General features: G+C 38.7%; 3 protein-coding genes and 1 pseudogene across 4 annotated transcripts; 1 reads left to right on the plus strand and 3 right to left on the minus strand.

Moving 5' to 3' along the window:
• Positions 1-5,043: 5,043 nt before the first annotated feature.
• Positions 5,044-6,099, minus strand: LOC121797019 (major allergen Pru ar 1-like). Its single transcript, XM_042195761.1, has 2 exons — positions 6,094-6,099; positions 5,044-5,457 (listed from the first exon to the last, which is right to left on the minus strand). Exons 1-2 carry the CDS (start codon positions 6,097-6,099, stop codon positions 5,044-5,046), a joined length of 420 nt encoding a protein of 139 aa, XP_042051695.1.
• A 600-nt stretch (positions 6,100-6,699) lies between these two features.
• LOC121797020 lies at positions 6,700-7,804 on the minus strand (annotated as a pseudogene).
• Positions 7,805-8,753: 949 nt separating this feature from the next.
• On the plus strand, positions 8,754-10,888 carry LOC121793979 (pectinesterase-like). Its single transcript, XM_042191995.1, has 2 exons — positions 8,754-9,801; positions 9,928-10,888. Exons 1-2 carry the CDS (start codon positions 8,781-8,783, stop codon positions 10,617-10,619), a joined length of 1,713 nt encoding a protein of 570 aa, XP_042047929.1. The 5' UTR covers positions 8,754-8,780; the 3' UTR covers positions 10,620-10,888.
• Positions 10,889-11,342: 454 nt separating this feature from the next.
• On the minus strand, positions 11,343-18,084 carry LOC121796027 (DEAD-box ATP-dependent RNA helicase 13-like). Of its 2 annotated transcripts, none has more exons than XM_042194724.1 (15): positions 17,792-18,084; positions 17,151-17,468; positions 16,851-17,029; positions 16,576-16,770; positions 16,219-16,395; positions 15,365-15,744; positions 15,026-15,206; positions 14,042-14,164; positions 13,844-13,960; positions 13,236-13,340; positions 12,824-12,964; positions 12,630-12,695; positions 11,963-12,121; positions 11,749-11,830; positions 11,343-11,648 (listed from the first exon to the last, which is right to left on the minus strand). In XM_042194724.1, exons 1-15 carry the CDS (start codon positions 17,979-17,981, stop codon positions 11,593-11,595), a joined length of 2,469 nt encoding a protein of 822 aa, XP_042050658.1. In that variant the 5' UTR covers positions 17,982-18,084; the 3' UTR covers positions 11,343-11,592. The 2 variants fall into 2 exon arrangements, with proteins under 2 accessions (XP_042050658.1, XP_042050657.1); XM_042194723.1 differs by having other exon boundaries at positions 17,145-17,468.
• Between the last annotated feature and the right edge of the window lie 1,920 nt (positions 18,085-20,004).

Raw genomic sequence — 20,004 nt, forward strand, 5'->3', positions numbered from 1 at the left:
CATACTCCTGCAGCCGTCTCCTCCTTGGAAACTTCCCTTAGCACCCTGTCCGTGAGGTTCAAGATCAGGGTGCTATAAGCCTTATACTGCATATCTTGAAGCCTTTGCTTCTCCTTTTCATCAGCATCAGGCTTGCCTTCTTTAGCGTCACCTTCATTCTTCAAGATATCCCATAGGCCTTGCTGCATCAAGATGGCCTTCATCTTCAGCCTCCACAGCCCAAAATCATTTCTCCCGGTGAACTTTTCCACCTCGAACTTGGCTGTAGACATTTCTCAAAACGAGCGGTGGGCAATCGCCAAGATCAGCTTATACAACGGAACCTCTAGACACGAACTCACCCAGAAACCAATCAATCGGCAAATCGTGGAAGTCTTCCCACAGACGGCGCCACTTGTTGGGTCGTGATACCGCCGATCTCACACACGCACGAACGAGGAAATAAAGCACGCAAACGATATAACGTGGTTCGGTGATAATCCACCTACGTCCACGGAGAAGATGACCGGAATCTTATTGATGGAACTCTCAATACAAGAACTTCACACTCACAATCTATCACTCTAAGCAAACGCTAGCTAGTGCAAGAATTCTCTTCTTATTGTGTGTGTAATCTGTGTTCTGCGTCTCTCACTACTGAGCTCTATCGAGCTATTTATACAAGATGCAATCAAGAAATAAAATCCAACTAACTCTATTTCCCAAAGTTAGTTATAACCGCTGCTCGGCTAAAACCGAACTGCCATTCTTGGTTAGCAACCGAACTGCATTTCTCGGCTATCAACCGAACTGCCTTTCTCGGCTATCAACCGAACTGCCTTTCTCGGCTAGCTCAAAGCCGAGCTTTATTTCTTGATCTCTTCTCGGAGCTGCCGAGGCTCCACCACTCGATCACAACCGGACTCAAAACCGAGCTTCATTTCCGAGCTCAGAAGCCGAGCTCCAGTAGTTTGCATGGACACACTTTCACAACATTGAATAGTGTGCTTTCGCGGTTTGACTATATCCCCAAGAGGTGTTCGAGAAAAGTTCTACCGATTTTGATTTAATCCAAGAATAATAGTAAAGCAAAGTGTATTATTTAATATACATCTCGTACTAGACAAACTCTAGAAAATAAAATATTAATTTATTTAAAGTCCATAGCAGACTACAAATTAACTAATGGATATAGAAAGTCTTAAACACGGAAAATAATATATTAAAGAGGTTAACCCAGATTGCTTGTAATCATGGATTGGATGGGCGGTCAATATTTTCAACACAACATCAACGGTTGACATTGTGTTGACATTTTTTATTGCTATTATTCTATCATCTGTTGATATTTTCTAACGGTTCAGATCATAGTTTGGAGTTTGTACAATATTTAGAGTTTGCATTTGATCACATTCCTATAGTATACTGCATTGGAATTATTTGGTGGAATATGACATGGATATGTGATTGATGCAAGTGATATGTTTAAACATGGTTTTGGAATTGTTTGAATAATTGGATTAAAGAGGATCTGTGACGATCTTGCCTGGGTTTGATATCAATGGCAATGAACCTACGAGTCATATATACAATGGCAATGGACCTTCGGGTCATATATATGTATACAATGGCAATGGGACCTACGAGTCATATACACAATGGCAATGGACCTTTAGGTCATATATATATAAAGGCAATGGGACCTTTGGGTCATATACAATGGAATCACGGGCAGATACCAGACTTGATTTGTCACAGAATAATAAATTGAACAGATAGGCATATGCATACGGATATGAAATTGTTTATGATATTTAATATCTATGATTATATGTGTTGATTTAGAATATTTGTAAAGAAACTAATAAAGATGAATTTTTGTAATTGTAGTATTTGGACGGTGATGTAATTAATATTTGATTTATTTACTTTAACTTGTATTTGTTTATCATAAGTATATGTGTCAACGGGTTAGGTGTGACAATGACGGTTGCCGGCGGCGAAGTCCCGCAGGAAGAAGATGAAGCAAGGAGGACGACAACGAACCCTAGTCCATACTCTAAATACTTGTTTTTGTTGTTGGCTACCTTTTTTAAACGGTGGGTACTGATATTTGGATTGTGGGTACTGGTTTTTGGATGGTGACCTGTTTTTTTATGGTGGATACTTGTTTGCCATAGGGTTTTTTGACATCAATCGGCACTGGCCATGCTTAGAATTGCAAATGTTCAGGATATTTGATATTGACAATGAATATGTTGGACTGAATTGACAGTATTTTGTTTTATTTTTCTGCTTCATCTTCAACGAAATAGCAGTCCATAATGCTATGGAGGAAATCGGGTTTATAGGCTACTTTGCCTTTAAAATAACGTAAATGTACTCATTTTGTTATCTATTCCATAAATGGGAAAAACGCCACTCTCGTTGGCGTGTTTTAAGTGAAAACGCCACCCGTATTGGCGTTTTACAACGTATGTGTCGTCGTATTGCATGTACGTTGAAAAACGCCGACGTGGTTGGCGTTTGAACGAAAAACGCCAATCCCACTGGCGTGTTTCAAAAAATGCCAATTCGGGTGGCGTTTTTCATGCCTTCCGCCGTGAAAAAAAGGCCAAAAATTATCCCAAGGTATACACGCCAATGGGATTGGCGTGTTTCAACCTTTCGTTAAGGCAAACTTTCGTTCAGGCATTTCATCAAACACTTGGAGGGCAAACTTTCGTTCAGCATTTCATCAAACAGTTGGTTCAAAATATTTAACAGTGCTTGAAGACTTGAGTCGACGATGACCCACAGCCTCATTTGCCCCGTTGATCACGTAATGTATATATAGACGTCTTCACAATCCGAAAATTGTTTATTTTTATCATTCAACCTCAAAATATTTAACTTATAATGAGCTGAAATAGACTTAGAATGAAAGATGGAACGACTTGGACCAAAAGTATAGTGATGATACATACGGACCCGAGGAGCAGCCAAGAATGACCAAAATAATTCGGACTTTAATTTGATTAATTATAATAATATTTAATCATAATATGGTCAAAACATCTCTGATCATTAATTTTTTATGCAAACGTTAGATATGAAACAAAATATTTTATGATTAGAAATGAACACACTAGTGTGTGTGTGTGTCTTGACCAATAAGTAAATTGGTTAATGTTATAACCGTTAAAAATTTATGTTTCTTTACCAATATAACTGTTAATGCTTTACCCATGTGGATGACAAAAATCTATTTTTTTCCAAATATTGACTATTCACCCATGTGGATGAAATAAACCTGTTTTTTTATCGTTAAATGATAAAAATAAACAATTTTCAGATTGTGAAGACGTCTATATATACATTATGTGATCAACGGGGCAAATGAGGCTGTGGGTCATCGTCGACTCAAGTCTTCAAGCACTGTTAAATATTTTGAACCAACTGTTTGATGAAATGCATGAACGAAAGTTTGCCCTCCAAGTGTTTGATGAAATGCCTGAACGAAAGTTTGCCTGAACGAAAGGTTGAAACACGCCAATCCCATTGGCGTGTATACCTTGGGATAATTTTTGGCCTTTTTTTCACGGCGGAAGGCATGAAAAACGCCACCCGAATTGGCGTTTTTTGAAACACGCCAGTGGGATTGGCGTTTTTCGTTTAAACGCCAACCACGTCGGCGTTTTTCAACGTACATGCCATACGACGACACATACGTTGTAAAACGCCAATACGGGTGGCGTTTTCACTTAAAACACGCCAACGAGAGTGGCGTTTTTCCCATTTATGGAATAGATAACAAAATGGGTACATTTACGTTATTTTAAAGGCAAAGTAGCCTATAAACCCGATTTCCTCTAATGCTATGTGGATGTTTCAAATCCAGTTTCAGAACCTTAATATGCATTTCAACATTGTCAGAATTCAGGGACATAGATTAGGCTTTAGGGACTTACATTCAAGATTCAGGGACTTACATTCAAGATTCAAAATTTGGACCAAGTTGCACAGAAAGAAAATTAGGTTCTTAGTGGTGTGGGGAAGAAGAAATGAAATAGAGAGAGAATAAAAAAAATTAATTTTGATTCATGCTTTTATTTAAGGGTTTTCTATTTTACAAATATTTAAAAATTTAGAAAAAAATAGCTACAGTAATAAAAAAAATGGCTAATCCGGTTAACAAAACACTAATTAACGGTTGACTGTCGAAAATTGATGACACCGTAAAAAAAGGACCAGGTCGACACGGATTTCATTTGTTATGGACCCGTTTTTCAAAAAGTGAATGTTTTTGACCAAATTCGTATTTCGATTATATGTTTAGGACCAAAATTGACCTTTACTTATAACTACTCAAGTTTCTGTAAGCTTTATACCAAATAGTTATTAGGAACAAAATTATCATTGGCTCACCGAGACACGATTTTATAAGTAACAATTAGAAAATATGTCTCATTAATTTATGAGATGTTTATTAATTGTAGGTATTTAAATTATAAAGTTTAGTTAAATTCTAATCGATCCCTTGAAGTTTAAAATTGGAATTTTCCTATTTATATACAAAATGTTGTCTTTAAATGTTATTCAAAATTACGAGTTTCATTAAAATGGAGTATTTTTTTTCTTTTATTTTCTTTTCTTATTTTAATAAAATTTTCATATTGAATATCATACATTTTGAATACAAAGGGGACAATTGAGAAATTGATACTTTATGATTTAATAATCCAATTTTAAATTTCACGGGACGAACCAAAGGTTGACTGAATTTCATGCGTTAAATACATTAATTGAGATATTTGCCAATCGATAAACGTTTATTTCACAATTATATAACCGGCCATAATTAAGGTGCATGCGACGTGCCAACGAATGCTCAATAAGTAGAAATAACATGAATCTCGTTGACATAGTTTTGATATTGAAAAACAAAGAACCCTTTGATTAGAAGAAAACATCGAAAATACATGTTATTGGAAATACAAAGTCGAAGAAACAAGAAACAAAATCACACGAAACAACAGTACTTTTCAAGCATGCATGGCTCATGGGTGTGTATAATTGGAGGTTTTAAGCATCAGGATTGGCATGGAGGTAAGCTTCAATGGCCTTGAACATAGCCATGGCCTTCTCTTTCCCTTCCTTGATCTTCTCCTCACTAATCTCAGCATCACCCTTCGTGTTGTAGATGCTCCTGTTCTTACAAATGCTCCCTCCATCTTCAGTTGGGACGATCTTCACATGATAAGTAACGGATTCATTAACTCCTCCAAGAACATCCCCCTCGATTATGCTGTAACTGTGGGTCAAGTTCTCTTTGTCGATAGCATCCACGCGGTGATTGACGCTCTTGTACTGACTCCCTTCGCCAAAATGGATAAGCTTGATTGTCCCAACGCCACCATCCCCTTCCAAGATCTCGACGTTCTTGATTGCCTGGGGCATGATCTTGGGGACGAGGGTGTCAACATCGAGCACCACGGCCTTAAAAAATCCTTGGGGCCGAGATGAATGGAGTTATAATGAGAACCCATGATCAGTAGAAGTAAAATGAGAAAAATGGAGTTATAATTAAGCAGGAAGATAAGATTTGTGTAATGGTTGTAAATGTTGCTTAGTGAGATGGGAAAATGTGAGAATCCAAGCTCTCTATTTATAGCATAGAATAGAATCGATGGTTCACTTTTTATTTTCTTAATTGTGTGGGCTTGTGTGTGTACGTAGCAAAAGTTGTTGACAAAGTTTACTCTTTCTTTTTGGTGGAGATTGTGAAACAAGAGTGCATGGCGTTCCAATGTTGCAGTAGAGTTTCATCTTCGTTCATAACTTAACATATTTATGATTCTATTCACTCATATACGCACGATTATAGTCAACCTCATCTAGAAATGCAATTAATTTATAATTGAGTAGTTCAGCCAGTCTTTTCTTATTTAGATTTTAGGATCAACAACTTATTTCATTATTATCAATTTGTCATTGTTTTCCGCCCGTCCTTACCATACATATAATTTGATTTCAACGTAGTCCATATTTTAAGTTTTTGGTCACTCTTCCCACTTTCAATTTTAAATCAAAGTATTAGTATATGATTGCCCTAGACTCCTAGTGCGTACCAACCTGCATCTTAAAAAATGATATTTTAGAATAAACTAGTGTAACGATGTACTATTAATTATTTACTTTTACACTAGTTTAAATTTTTAGAAAATTAAACAACATTTATATAGCACAAAAATAATATAAATATATGGAGTATATAGGAATGTAATCATTACAAATTTAGCATTTGTCAAAATAATTACAAATTTAATAAATTCATAAAAAATAAGTATAATGCATTAATATTGTTTGTGAGAATAAATCAAAATTGAATTAAATTATATACAATCAATTATAGAAAGTTTAGAATTTTAATTAAATGTATATATTAGAAACAGTTAATACTCAATTACTTCACTAAGAGTATTTAGGCCTGGTCTTTTATACATTTGGGCTCATAGTGCTATTTCGAATTCTAATCTTTTCATGACTATTTATATTTATTAATTGATTTTATAAACACAGTACAAAAACTCGACTCATCCCTAATGGGCTCAAACTCGACTATTGGCCAATAAACCATTTCAAATAAATTCATAATCAACTAAACAATTTATTGAAATAATAATAGGAATAATAACTGGAATAATATTAACATTAAATTGGTACTGGAAAAAAAACATTCTATCTCGTAATATGAGCAATGAAGGAATCCAGCTGAACCCGCAATTCCCCGTCCGCCTCTCTCACAGCGGCCCCCAGCTCCTCCGCCGTCTTCCTAATCCGCTCCCCTTCCTCCGACGCCATCAATCTCCTCACCATCACCACAATCCCCGTTTTCAAAACATCCGCAACCAGTGTGGGCTGATCGGCATGCATCGGCCTCGCCGCAATCGCCACCCCCGCCGTGATGCTCTCCACGCACGAATTCCACCCGCAGTGGCTCATGAACCCCCCCGATCGCCGAATGCGTCAAAATATGCGGCTGCGGGGCCCACTCTCTCACTACAAATCCCTGATCATCTCTCTCCCCAAACCCCTCCGGCAGCTCAGCCCTCCTTACGTCGCCATCGAACACGTCTCATTTATCCGCATCTCTCAGCACCAATAGGAACTTCACCCCGCTCTGCATTAGCTCCTGAGCTAGCTCAATTGTCTCCTCGTCTGATAAGGTAACCGTATTCCCGAAAGAGACGAAGATCACGGATCCCGGCTTCTGCTTATCCAGCCACTGTAGGCATTCATGGTGGAATTCGTCGGCAATTATGTGCGATTGTGATCTAGAATTAGGGCAAATTTTCCAGGCGAGCTTGTTTTTGCTAAGCTCTGACTTTTCTATAACCTCGATGTAAGCAGCTTCGATCGATTTAGAGGTGTTGCAGATCGTCCCTGACCTGAGCTCATACGACTCCGCTTGGAGAGAAGCGAATTTCTTCGCTCCGTCGCTCATATTGAAAGCAGGCAATGGTGTAGGATGCGGGAGAGGGAAGGGCAGCCCTAGCATCTCGCATTGGTAAGCGATGGACGAGAAGGCGGAGAAGCAGACGGATTGGTACGATTCGGCGTTGTGGATCTGAGCGATGTCTTGGACCACGTGCGACATCCAAGGGTCGTGGACGACGACGAGGCGCGTGAATTTGGGGGCGGTTTGGCGGGAGAGGGCGGCCTCGGCAACGGGCTTGAGGTGGGAGGGGTAGCGGGAGTTGGGGTTGGGAGGGATGGGGGGAGTGGGGATGTCGTGGAACTGGATTTTGGCCAGGTCTTGAGGCCGGCGGAGGAGATGAGGCATGCCAGCGGCAGCATTTGGTTTAGGTGGCTTTGGGGTAGATGTGGCACGGCCACCACTGCCACCGGAGATTGTTTCTCATCACTCATCATAGTGTGTGTGTGTTGAAGGATTGTTTTGTGTCTTTTTTTTCAGTTCTTATAGGGTCCATTACCAAAAATGATAAAAATTGATATGAGACAAATTTTGTGAAACGGACGGATTTAGAAAAATTGGACAATCTTTGTGGGATAGAGGGAGTAAATGAATAATGGCAAAGCGTGTATTAATGCGATGGCGTATTGGCGTGGACTAAGTAGTAGTAGTTAGTGGCGTATCCAGTATAGGAACAAGGGGGTATTGATAGAATTTTAAAGAAAAAGAAATTTTGTGAGACGGACGGAAAAAGAAAAATGATCGATATAATTTTAAAGCTTCAAATCAATATAAGTATCGCACCCCGAATAAAAAATCCTCAACTGGTAGTAGTCTAAAAAAACAAATTTTGTTAGATGCGACGATGGATAATTTTTTAAATCTCGCAATTTCATATTCAGATTTTGAAAAGAGAGAGATAAACCATAAATGACATATTCTTCATGCTTTTATGTGTATCCAATAAAAATACATATGCATAAAATTAATTAAAAACATTATCCACGACGGGTATATAGAATTAATAAATTGTGTATATAGAAAACAATTCATCTAATTAAAACCTAGTTGATTGTTCATTCCTTTTTAACGAGATGACCTTTTCTCTACCATGAAAAAGTAAATGACTATATCCTACGTGGTGAAAACTTTTGAAGCCATTGAATTTGCATGCATCACTCTTTATCACACAATTCCAACAGTCCTCCTTCCTTTGAGCTCCTAAATATAGAAGCAAAAACAACCACACCAACATCTCCAAAACTATATATAACCCCCTCTCGTCTTCCCAAAATCATCAACCGCTCAGAACCAAACATTGAGCTCTAGTAAATAATAATAATCGATGGCTGACACAAGGAATAAGTTCACGGCCGCGGCCGCCCTCGCCATCCTCCTCCTCGCGGCCTTCATGATCTCCGCTGCCAACGCCGCCGGGGACCCCCCAACGGAGGCCCCTAAAGAAGACAAAAAGGAGGGCGAGAAAGGCGAGTCCGGAACGGCGTCCACATTCTGCGAGAGCACCGACTACAAGGAGACGTGCCACAAGAGTCTAGAGAAGGCCAACGGCACTGAGCCTAAGGACCTCATCAAGGCTGCGTTCGACGCCGCCATAACCGAGCTCGAGAGCTCCATCAAGAACTCCGAAGCCTACAAGACCGTCCAGTCCGACCCAATGACCGAGAAGGCCCTCGCCGTGTGCGAGGAGGTTCTCAACATCGCCATCGACGATCTCAGAAGGTCGTTCGAGAAGGTCGATCAGCTCGACACCGGGACGCTTAAAAACAACATCGCCGACCTCAGGAACTGGCTCAGCGCCACCATTGCGCACAAGGAGACTTGCATCGACGCATTCGACAACACCACGGGCGAAACCGGGGCGAAGGTGAGGGATCTTTTGAAGACCTCGGGCGAGCTTTTGAGTAATGGTCTTGCGATGATTTCTCAATTGCAAAAGTTCGTTTCGTCGATTGATTTTGGGAAAATCGCGGAGGGGATTAAAGGCCTCACCGGCGGTGGTGAAAAGAGGGCTCTGTTTAGCAGTGATGAGGAGGTTCCGGATTTCGTGGAGTCGCACGCGAGGAGACTGATGGCGGCTGGACCGGCGACGTTGAAGCCGGATGCGACGGTGGCGCAGGACGGGAGCGGGCAGTTCAAGACTATTAGTGAGGCGCTGGCTACGTTGCCTCCTAAGAATACCAAACCGTTTGTGGTTTTTGTGAAGGCCGGTTTGTATAAGGAGTATGTCGTGGTGCCGAAGGGCATGAACAACGTTTCGATCATCGGAGAGGGGCCGGAGAAGACGAGGATCACTGGTGACAAGTGTGTCAAGGGAGGGACACCCACCTTCCAGTCTGCAACTCTAAGTGAGTATCCTCTATTATATTCCTATTAAAGCATGATGAATTCAAATTACGGATTTCACATCGATTGTGCAAGGCAATTACAAATTGTCGGCCGGTTATGCAAAATCTAACCATTTTTCACCGCAGCCGTGACCGGGGAAAGCTTCATGGCGAAGGACATAGCGGTGGAGAACACGGCCCCCGAGAGCCAGGCTGTGGCACTACGTATCAACGGCGACATGGGCGTGTTCCAAAACGTCCACCTCGACGGCTTCCAAGACACCCTCTACTCCCACAGCTACAAGCAGTTCTACCGCGACTGCCGCATCAGCGGCACCATCGACTTCATCTTCGGTGACGCAAAGACCATCCTCCAAAACTGCGAGATCGTAGTGCGCAAGCCGCTCCCGAACCAGGCGTGCATGGTGACAGCGCAGGGGCGCAAGGACAAGAAGGGAGACGGCGTGATTGTCATCCAGGGCGGCACCATCACGGCTGAGAAGGCCTTCGTCGAGGCCAACCCGCCGCACGAGGCCTTCCTCGGCCGGCCCTGGAAGGAGTTCTCGAGGACGATCATCATGCAGGCAAACATCGACGCGTGCATCCAGCCCACCGGGTGGTCGCCGTGGATGGGGACATTCGCACTCAACACGCTCTACTACGGGGAGTGGGCCAACACCGGGCCAGGGGCGGACCTGTCGAAGCGGGTCAAGTGGAAGGGTATTAAGAAGATGACGCCGGAGATTGCGGCGGGATTCACAGCTCAGAAGGTGTTCGTTTATGATGATTGGATCAAGAAGACTGGAGTTCCGTATGAGGCTGGGATGCTGCCTAAATAAGTGCCCTTGCTGTCTCTCTTCTTCACTTTTGGATTTTTAACAAAACTATATTCTTTCCGTTTCTTCATTTTTAGTGATTTGTTGGTGGCGATGGATATTCCGCCCCACTTAGGGTTTTCCTCTTTTTTTTGTTTGTCACTTCAAATTTAAATTAGTGGTAGTACAATCTTATGGACTTCTTTTTATTGGAGGTCCTCATTAGATAATTGTGTCAAATGTATTTAAAACATTTGCACTGATATGATGATATCCATTTTTTATTATTGAAATTTTCGTTTTGGGTTATATTTTGCATTCATATCTGCATTAGTTTTTACAATTATTTATAGTTCACCAATCTAACTAGAGCGGTATTATATTTATTGTGCAATTTTTAAGTAAATGATTGATCATGCGTATGCTTTATTATTCCATAACTAGAAAATATAGTAACCCTTACATCCCACCATAATCAACTATAGTATTCTTTATTTAGAAATCCCACTAAAAACAAAGTCATTTCTTTTTTAAATACTCCCTTCCATCCTCCAATATGTTGTCCCATTTTAACTCAACATAGATTTTTTAAGAAATGTATTATAATGAAAAGTGGATTTAAAAAGTTAGTGAAATACAAATCCTACTTTTTTATATTAATTTTATAATAAAATATGAATGAAAATAAATTAGTGGAGTGTAAGGTTCATTACCAAAAATGATAAAAATAAAGTAAGACAATTAATATGAGACAGATCAAAATGAAAAATTGGGATACGTAGGGTTTATCAAGCTTGTACAATAGTACAAATTAAGAAAAGCACAACAACCACATGGAATACAAATTAAAAGTTCCAAGAACTGTATAGGTATTGAACAAGATTACAATTCATCCTATTTTGGTGTTTTCCCTTGCAATCACGAACTAGAATTGATACATACAATTAACCCGTAGGTTAGGTATCATCTAGCTTGCATTTTGCTTAATTAAGTAAAGCTAATCTTGTCCTTTCTTAAGTTGTTTTCGTTGCTTTCGTCTTTGCTCGTGCAAACCTGGTTACAGAGCAGAACGCATAAGAGACTCTAGTCAAGGGAACCAAAATGCAAGTCGAAGATTGAATATTAACAATGAAGAAAGGGCAAGTGATAATACGTTTTTTCATATCTTTCCTCTTCCTTCTCAAGTCGTTTGAATTTCTCTGCTTTTCTGCAATTGCTTTGAGATCCAAGTGTGGCTGAGAAGACAGTAAGAAACAAACATGAGTGCAGTACGAGAAAGTGCAGTGATTTATGCATCCTAACATGGAACAAGAGCCAAGCTTTTATTGTGCGAGATGGAAATGGAGGTCGGAAATTTTTAGCATTACCTCATTACTTGCACTGCGCAATGCCTGAAGTGGTTCTACGCAATTTTGACCTATAACGACCAACCTTCTCCTTTTATTCGGACCTAAATCATTTGCATCCTCTGGTTTTCTCCTTGCAATTTCTTCAAATTGATTTTGAAGCAGCGACGAAACACCAGACTGGAAAGGTTTGAAATCAGCTCGGATAATTAGAAACAGGCTTCAACCATAAGAGAATAATCGTAAATGATGACGTGACAAGTGGAAATACTATAGATATACGGCAGGCAGGCAGGTAGCATGTCTTAACACAACAAAAGTTTATCACTGAAATGTTAATCAAGCATAGATAAAATCCTAATTTTCTCTTGGCAGACTTTTCCACAGAAGTCATTACATACTTACACGGCTGCAAAAACCGCCAAAGGCATGCAACCTAGATCTGGCAGAGTGAGGTCAGGAAACTTACATACTGAATCTGAAAACTCACTGTAATTATACTATTCCTGACATAAGCCGGTCGAAGATAGAGGTAAATGAGAAAAAAAGGAAAAAGGTACTACATTCTTTAATTTGTTCCACACGCACAAACCTTTTACAACATGCTCTAGGAAGTGAGTGAAGTGAGAGTGTGCATGCACTAATTACTAATGTCAGATCAAATAATTTAAAATTGACATATGCTTACCCCAGTCACAAAGCGCTTTGAAAATGTTCTGGGTTGTAATGGTCTGGAAAGTAGTGTGTTGAGCTCCTGCAATTTTAAAGGTCAAGACATGTCTTATTAAGAAAATATAATTCATACGAATTCCATCTGCTTTGCTCAGAGTTCAGATGTGTGTAGATCAAACAATTGAGAACACTTCTTTACTAAATCCACACCTGCTGCAACTGCTTCAACTTATTTGATTGGGCTTTGTTTTGCCGATATTTCTTCACTCTGTCCTCCTCACTATCATTATCATCCAAAATCAATTCAACTGATTCAGCATTTCGCTCCAACCAACTTCTCTCAGCCTTTTCCTGATGAATTTAAGTTCATGACAATAAAAAATGTTAACATACAGCATAACATGAACAATTAAATCAGGACTATGTAATAGCAGAAGACAAAACCTATGCTAAGGGGTTAATAAGTAACACGATTCAAAGACTTTTTATATATAAACAATGAATGGAATCCAAATGAAATTTCAGAGGACCTTCAATGATCAGGACTATAGGGGTTGGAAAAGTAAATGGTTTTACTGGACAGTTCAGAAGAAATATTGTAACAGAATGCAGTTCTCATTACCTGGGAACCCTTTCTGGCAATCTTGTCTATTTGATGTGCAAGAGATGATTGCTTCGTAATCTCTGGCATGCATGAGACCTCAACAGGGAACCGCTGGAAACTTTCCTGGATAACAAGCCAATGAAACCATCACTTATTCAACCATTAAATGAATATGTATAGGTAAATAAATATTTCTTTATAACTATTCATATAAAATTTAGAAAGGCTACTGTAAAAGAAAATACAAGGGTAGTGGCTCACTTGACTAAGTACAAACTGACATAAATTCTATTTAAAATTTTGAATAGAATCTGTTAACAACCTCATACATTCTACATAGCAAAGCCATAAAAAAGAACGTATGTAAAGATAAAGAGGAATATCATCATCAAATATCAAATCAAGAGGGTTTAAGGCTTAGGGTAAGTGTGTATGCATGAGTAAAGGAGCATCACCATGTTAACATTTAACAATGTACACTTACATTAACTTTAGGAGGTCTGGAAACTTTACATACTTAAAATGCCCATAAAACCTCATTAGGACTCGGTACACCGGTTGTACTTGTACATGGTTAAAAATATCAATCATTGTCACTGCTACAACAAAATCCAACAATGTATTACCTTTGAAAAGGATCTGCACAAAGACGCAAATTTTGATGCATCATTCGGTGATATTAGAGCAATGCTACAACCATCCGTAGAGGCTCTAGCTGTTCTTCCACATCTATGGACGTATACCTACAGCAGTAAACTTATCCTGCTTAAAAACTGCAAGTCTCAGATAGAAAGCACCAAAATTTTAATAATGGCAAGAATTACTTCAGCCGAAAGTGGAAGCTGGTAATGAACCACGGTCCGAACACCAGGAATGTCAAGGCCTCGTGCCGCAGCATCTGTAGCAACAAGAACGACATGTTCATTTGCTCGGAAACGATCTATCGACTGCATTGAGCAAAAACACATGAAGCAAACAAAAGTGAGGAGTCAGAGAAAATAGGTTGAATCTCGGATAATAACCATATATGCAGGTTGAGAATGGAAGTATCAGCATTGGCAAGAAATAAAAAGGTAAATTTTGGTCTTATTTCTCCAAAAGAGACTAATGTTCACCATAAGCTTGGGAGAAATAACACACTATCTAATTTAAATTTATTGTGCAAGCGCTATCAATGTTTCAATCAAATCACACTATGCTGTTGAATACCACGACCAATCATTTAACTATGAAGTAGAACGTATTTCCAGTACTTCACAAATATTTTTTCAACTCTAAGAATATTGTTGTCTACATTTAAACTCTAGCCAAACTAAGTCTGTTGTTCATAACCTTGCCCCAGAGAGATTTACATTTGACATAACAGAAAAGATAGCACAATATTGAGTTCTAAATTCCCAAAACTGAGGGTAAACATATGAGGAACTTGGATATCAAACTGGTATGACATATTAAGTCAATATTTGGACCGAAAATATGCAATCATTGACCTTTCATGGTTTCTTAGTGCACACGGATTGTACATTATATCCACCTGAAGCTAACCAACTCGCCCCAAACGACAGTCCTCAGCATATGCCACAATCAAAGGACAAAGTATATGCCTTAGTTGGTACACCGTACTTATTTATCTACAACTAAAACACCCTGAAAGTGCACTATGCATGAATTTTTTCGATAGACCAAAGACTTGGATAGAGAAATGAAAAAACACATTATATGGCGTAATATTCCCTACAAGACTATGATAGCACAGCTAGGAATAGGATATGAAACCATTAGAAATGCAAAAGATCGAATATTCAAACCTTCAGACGTGCCCTCTGCTGCATTTCTGAATGAAGGGTCCAGATATCTAAGTTGAGGATACGCAATATGGAAGAAATGCGGCGTAGAGCTGCAATGGAGGTGCAAAAGACAATTGCACGGCCCTGTCCATGAATGCTTAATATGTAATACAAATAGGCATCCTTTTCATCTTCTTGACACCTGCAATTCATAATACACAAGGGACTCTCAATGAATAACTTAGTCCACTAAAACATGGAAATGTGAAAGAGGGCTAGAATTCAGCAATTGATGGAACTACACGAAGCATGGTTAGCACAAGGATCTGATTATATAGATATTTTTGGCAGAAAACGTACTCAATAATTGATTCCACAAGCTTGTTTGCTAAAATTGAAGAGCTAGTAAGATCCACTATAGCAGTGTTAGGTCTCATTCCAGCTCTCTGTGAAAGGGTCTCAAATGAACTAAGATCATCTTTTTTTGCACGCAAAGATCCATGCTTCAACTTCTTACGGAAATCAGCTGATAATGCTAGAGTTGCAGAAAACACAAAGGTTTGTCTTTTCTTCCTAGGAAGGTTTGCAAGAGTCACGCAGTTTTGTGTATTATCGGGCTGGCTCTCTGTTGGTTCCTTGCCCATTGGAAGCATGTCAATGATGGACTGTAACTCGCGGAAATGACCAGCTTCAATCATGCGGTCGGCCTCATCTAGCACAAAAAATGACAAGCAGTGCATCTGCAATAATAAAAAAAATTATACGTATATGAACCATCACACTAAATTATACAACCACATCAACCTTCTGAAATAATGATCAAGATCGAATGGTTGATCAATTAAAATCCTTATTACGAACAGTATTTAGTTGTTTTATATAAGAGACATACACAAAAAGTACCAGATGCGTCAGATTGTTTTAAAACAAGCAGAATATTCGTTTCATAAGAAAAGATTGAAACAAGGACTTCTCCAATTTTATATCTAGTTGTTATATATTATCACCCAATCAAGTTAAGAAAAACATGAAACAGCTTAAATGAGAAAATGAATACATTTGTCAAAAAAACTGGGGACCGCCAAGTGACAAGGCAAACTCATAATAAGCTTATGCTTTTTTTGCTATAGGAGATTGAAGAAATTCTAATGAGACCTATACAACAATTTACATAACAACCGCAGAAGGTGAGTGTCTCTTATTTTTAGTCTTACCTCCACAAGGTGCAGTTCTCCACCTGACATAAGTTCCCACAGTCTGCCTGGTGTTCCAACAACAATTTCAGGCCTTCCTCTCAGAAGTCTTTCCTGTTTCTCAGTTGACATACCACCAACAATAGGAACTACCCTAACATTGGTGCCTAAAGCAACTGCCTTGAGATGATCTGTCACCTTCAATAAGGGACACATTGTATGTTTGTATTATTGTAAAATATAACTATGTAACATTCAATAAGCTACAGACTGAACGAGCAGTGCTTGAGGATAGAATTTTACACGATTCCTCTTGCTACTCAAGTAGCTATTTAGCAAACTATAGAGAAATCATCAAAGCAAAGAAGTATTGAGAACCTGGAGTGCAAGCTCCCTCGTAGGGGTAACAATGAGAGCACGTAGACCCCCTTGTGGAGCAATCCCATCACTGCCATCTGCTTTTTCGACCATGAGCCTCTCGGCCTTTTCTCGTTCTTCCAGAAGACGCTGTAAGATGGGTAACCCAAAGGCAAGTGTTTTACCAGATCCTGTCTCAGCAGCACCAATTACATCCTGTCAAGACAACTAAGTCATCAGTACAATGCATAGTTGCCATCATCCAATGCAATGCCAACTTATTTAGAAAAATCAACCTTCCCTTGATGAGCAGCAGCTGGAATGCAAGTTTTTTGTATTGGAGTGGGCTCCTTAAACTTGAGCCTGTATATTGATTTCATAATCATGGGATGAAGTCTCAACTCATTCCATGAATAATATTCATCTTCATCAATTAATTCCTCTTCAACATCGCAATCGTCCTTTGCATCACTAGCTGAAAGCAATTTGTTATGTTAGCTTAGTCCAGTTATTCTTCATGAGACCCAAAAATTCCCCCAACTCTACAAAACTACAATAATAAGCATTGCACAATCATTGTGAAAACAAACCGGTACCCGTCTCTGCATTTTCCTGTGCTTTATCTGTCTCGTCATTCTTCTGATTATCTTTCTTTTTCTCCCCCTCTTTTTTCTTCCTCTCCTTTTTCTTCTTTTTCTGCTTCTTCTTCTCATCACCCTCTTTGCTTTCTTCATCCTTATCACTACATTCACCATAACTATCAGCATCTAAGCTCTCATCAGCATCCCCTTCCTTTAGCTTACTTCTCTTTGATTCTTTTTTTCCTTTTAAATCTTTTCTCTTGGTTTCAACCTTGACGTTGGGGATTTCCAACCCATACTCTGCTTCATCAATCTCTTCGAGAGTAAGAAACCCTGCAACCAAGGTAATTAATTTAGCCCCAAGCCAAAACTAACCAATTACAACTTCCTATATACGAAAATTATAAAAAGAACCTCAAATTCATCAACTTTAGTCGTTACCAAGTAAAAAATACTTCAAAGAAGAACGTTGCAAGTTGGAAATTTAGTTGGTTACAAAATATACCAGCATAAATTTACACAATATAAAGTCTTGACCTCATATTCACCTATCAATTCTACCAGCAAACGAAAGCTGTAGCATTCAAAAAATCACATTACTTCGGCATGGAACTAAAAAAATTATACACAGATAATATAATTAATCAGAAAATTACCTCCTTCTAGTTCGTTGGAGCCGATGAAGAGAGAGAGATCATCGTCGCCGTCGCCGTCGCCATTACTCGCTGGAAGCGAAGAGCTCCAGGGCAGCGACTCCAGCCGTTCAAGCTGCTGGTCCATCTCGCTTCGAGCTCGCTTCTTCAACTTACGATAAGCTTTCTTCCTCTCGGCAGACTCCGACGCCATTTTTGAACTGGGAAAAGTGAAATGGAATCAATGAGACGTTTTCCTATTCGTAAAATTCGATTACTTTTTGCGGCAGAAATTTTGAGGGTTGTTTGTTTTGTTCGATTTTCTGATTCAGAATATATGGGCCGACGACCCGAACCGTCCTGAACTAGGTTTTAAAACTGAATCCGACCCTAACTGATTAAATAATCCATATTCCTCCGAAAATCTTGAATATGTTTGGATTAAATTTCGTACTACACCATCCGCCCCAATTAAGTTGAGTTAAAACTTTTAGGTACGGAGATTAAGAAATTAAATTAAAAAGTAGAAGCAAATAATAAAGTAGGAAGACGATTTGTCATTCAATCCACCCTTGGGAGTATTTTCATTAGTTTTCTTATGTCCAATTCAGTTTCTATGGATTCTTCTTGTGTATTTGAGTTGAATATGAGTGGCTAAATCTTTGTAGAGTTTTGGTGAAGACTACAATGAACGCTTTTGATTAATCCAAGGACTTTTGATTATCTTTGCTCTTGTGATTCCTTTGTTTCATTCTTGTGCTTTTCCAATTCAATTGCTTAGCTACCAATTGAGTTTTTTGACCTAGTTTTGTGTAACCGAGAGATACCTAATTAGGAGTGATAAAAGAATGAACAACATCTAAATAATTTGCATCCGAGAGAATGGATTCTAGAGTGAGGGCTTGAGCCTTTTGTTTTAAAGAGTTAATTGTGAAGTGTTAGAATGAGACTTCAATATTAATAGTTAATCAACGGGTTGAGTGCACTCGAGAAGGGGCTTGGCATAGGTTAGCCGACTTTCCTAGTAATCCTAGATACTTCAATTGGATAATCGAGGTTGTTGAATTGTTTGCATTGTGTTAATTGTAGTTGGATCCAAGGCTCTACCTAGTTCTCTTATTTGAAACTTATTTTTTATTGCGTGCTTTTAGTTTGTTTATGTTTAATAGTTTTCTAAAATCAAACCAAATTCTCTGGATTGTCTAAATAGTAGTTTAAGTCGGTTCATGGTACTTGAGTTTGCACAATTTGTCCCTCAGGCATACGATACTATTACTTGTTTTATGCTACACTAGCCCCGTACACTTACGGGTATTTCTCGTGTTAAAAATAATTCGAGTCAAACACATTCCTCTATTTTCTCTATAGAATTTCCTTGCCCATGCCCAAGCCAAAATCTGTGTTTTTTTCAATTTCGATGACGAATTCTTTGAAAGTTGTAACCTTAACTCACGCCCAGTACCAAAGGGGTGATCAGCTAGGGTATTTCTTGACATGGATTTCCCTGGTCCTGTCTTCATCAGCTTTGGTAGCTTCGTCTCCCACTTCATCTTCCGTCGCGAGCTCCAAGGCATGTTTTTCGTTGTTGGCCTAAAGTAGGTAAGTCTAAGAGAGAATGGGAAAAAAGTAGATAGAATAGTGTTAATAATTTGAGAGAAACTTTTCATTTTTCATGAAAGTATTTTTGGTGAACACCCCAACATAAAAAAATGAGACTATTTCTTATGGTCAAATGTAGTAATTTTTTAATGAAAACAAATTATCGAGACCAGACTGTTTATTCATTCTTTTATTTATTTTTTTGCATATGCATTCAAAATCATAACAAAACAAGGCAAAACTATATAAATTGTACAAGGATCTAGTAGAAGTTATGATAAAAGTATAAAAACCTACCAAAACAAAAAAAATTTGTGGATCTTATGAAAATTATGATAAATATAAGTACTATAAAATCTACTAAAACGAAAAAACTGTGCAAGGACTTAATAAAAATTGTGATAAAAATATGAGTTAACAATGTGTTTTGCCAATTTAAAATAAATAAACTATGACCATTGCATGTCACATATTTCCATTTTCACGCTTTCATAAAGCTCTCAATTAATTTTTACTATTTTTAATAAATAAGGAGTATAAATTTAATTAACTTATTTGATTGATCTCACTGAGTTTAACTTCGTGGTCGTTGATGCATTCAAATTGCCATGCGTCAACATATGCTCGCTTTGGGTCCC

Source organism: Salvia splendens, chromosome 3 (assembly GCF_004379255.2).
Source record: "Salvia splendens isolate huo1 chromosome 3, SspV2, whole genome shotgun sequence".
In the NCBI taxonomy this organism is placed as follows: Eukaryota; Viridiplantae; Streptophyta; class Magnoliopsida; order Lamiales; family Lamiaceae; genus Salvia; species Salvia splendens.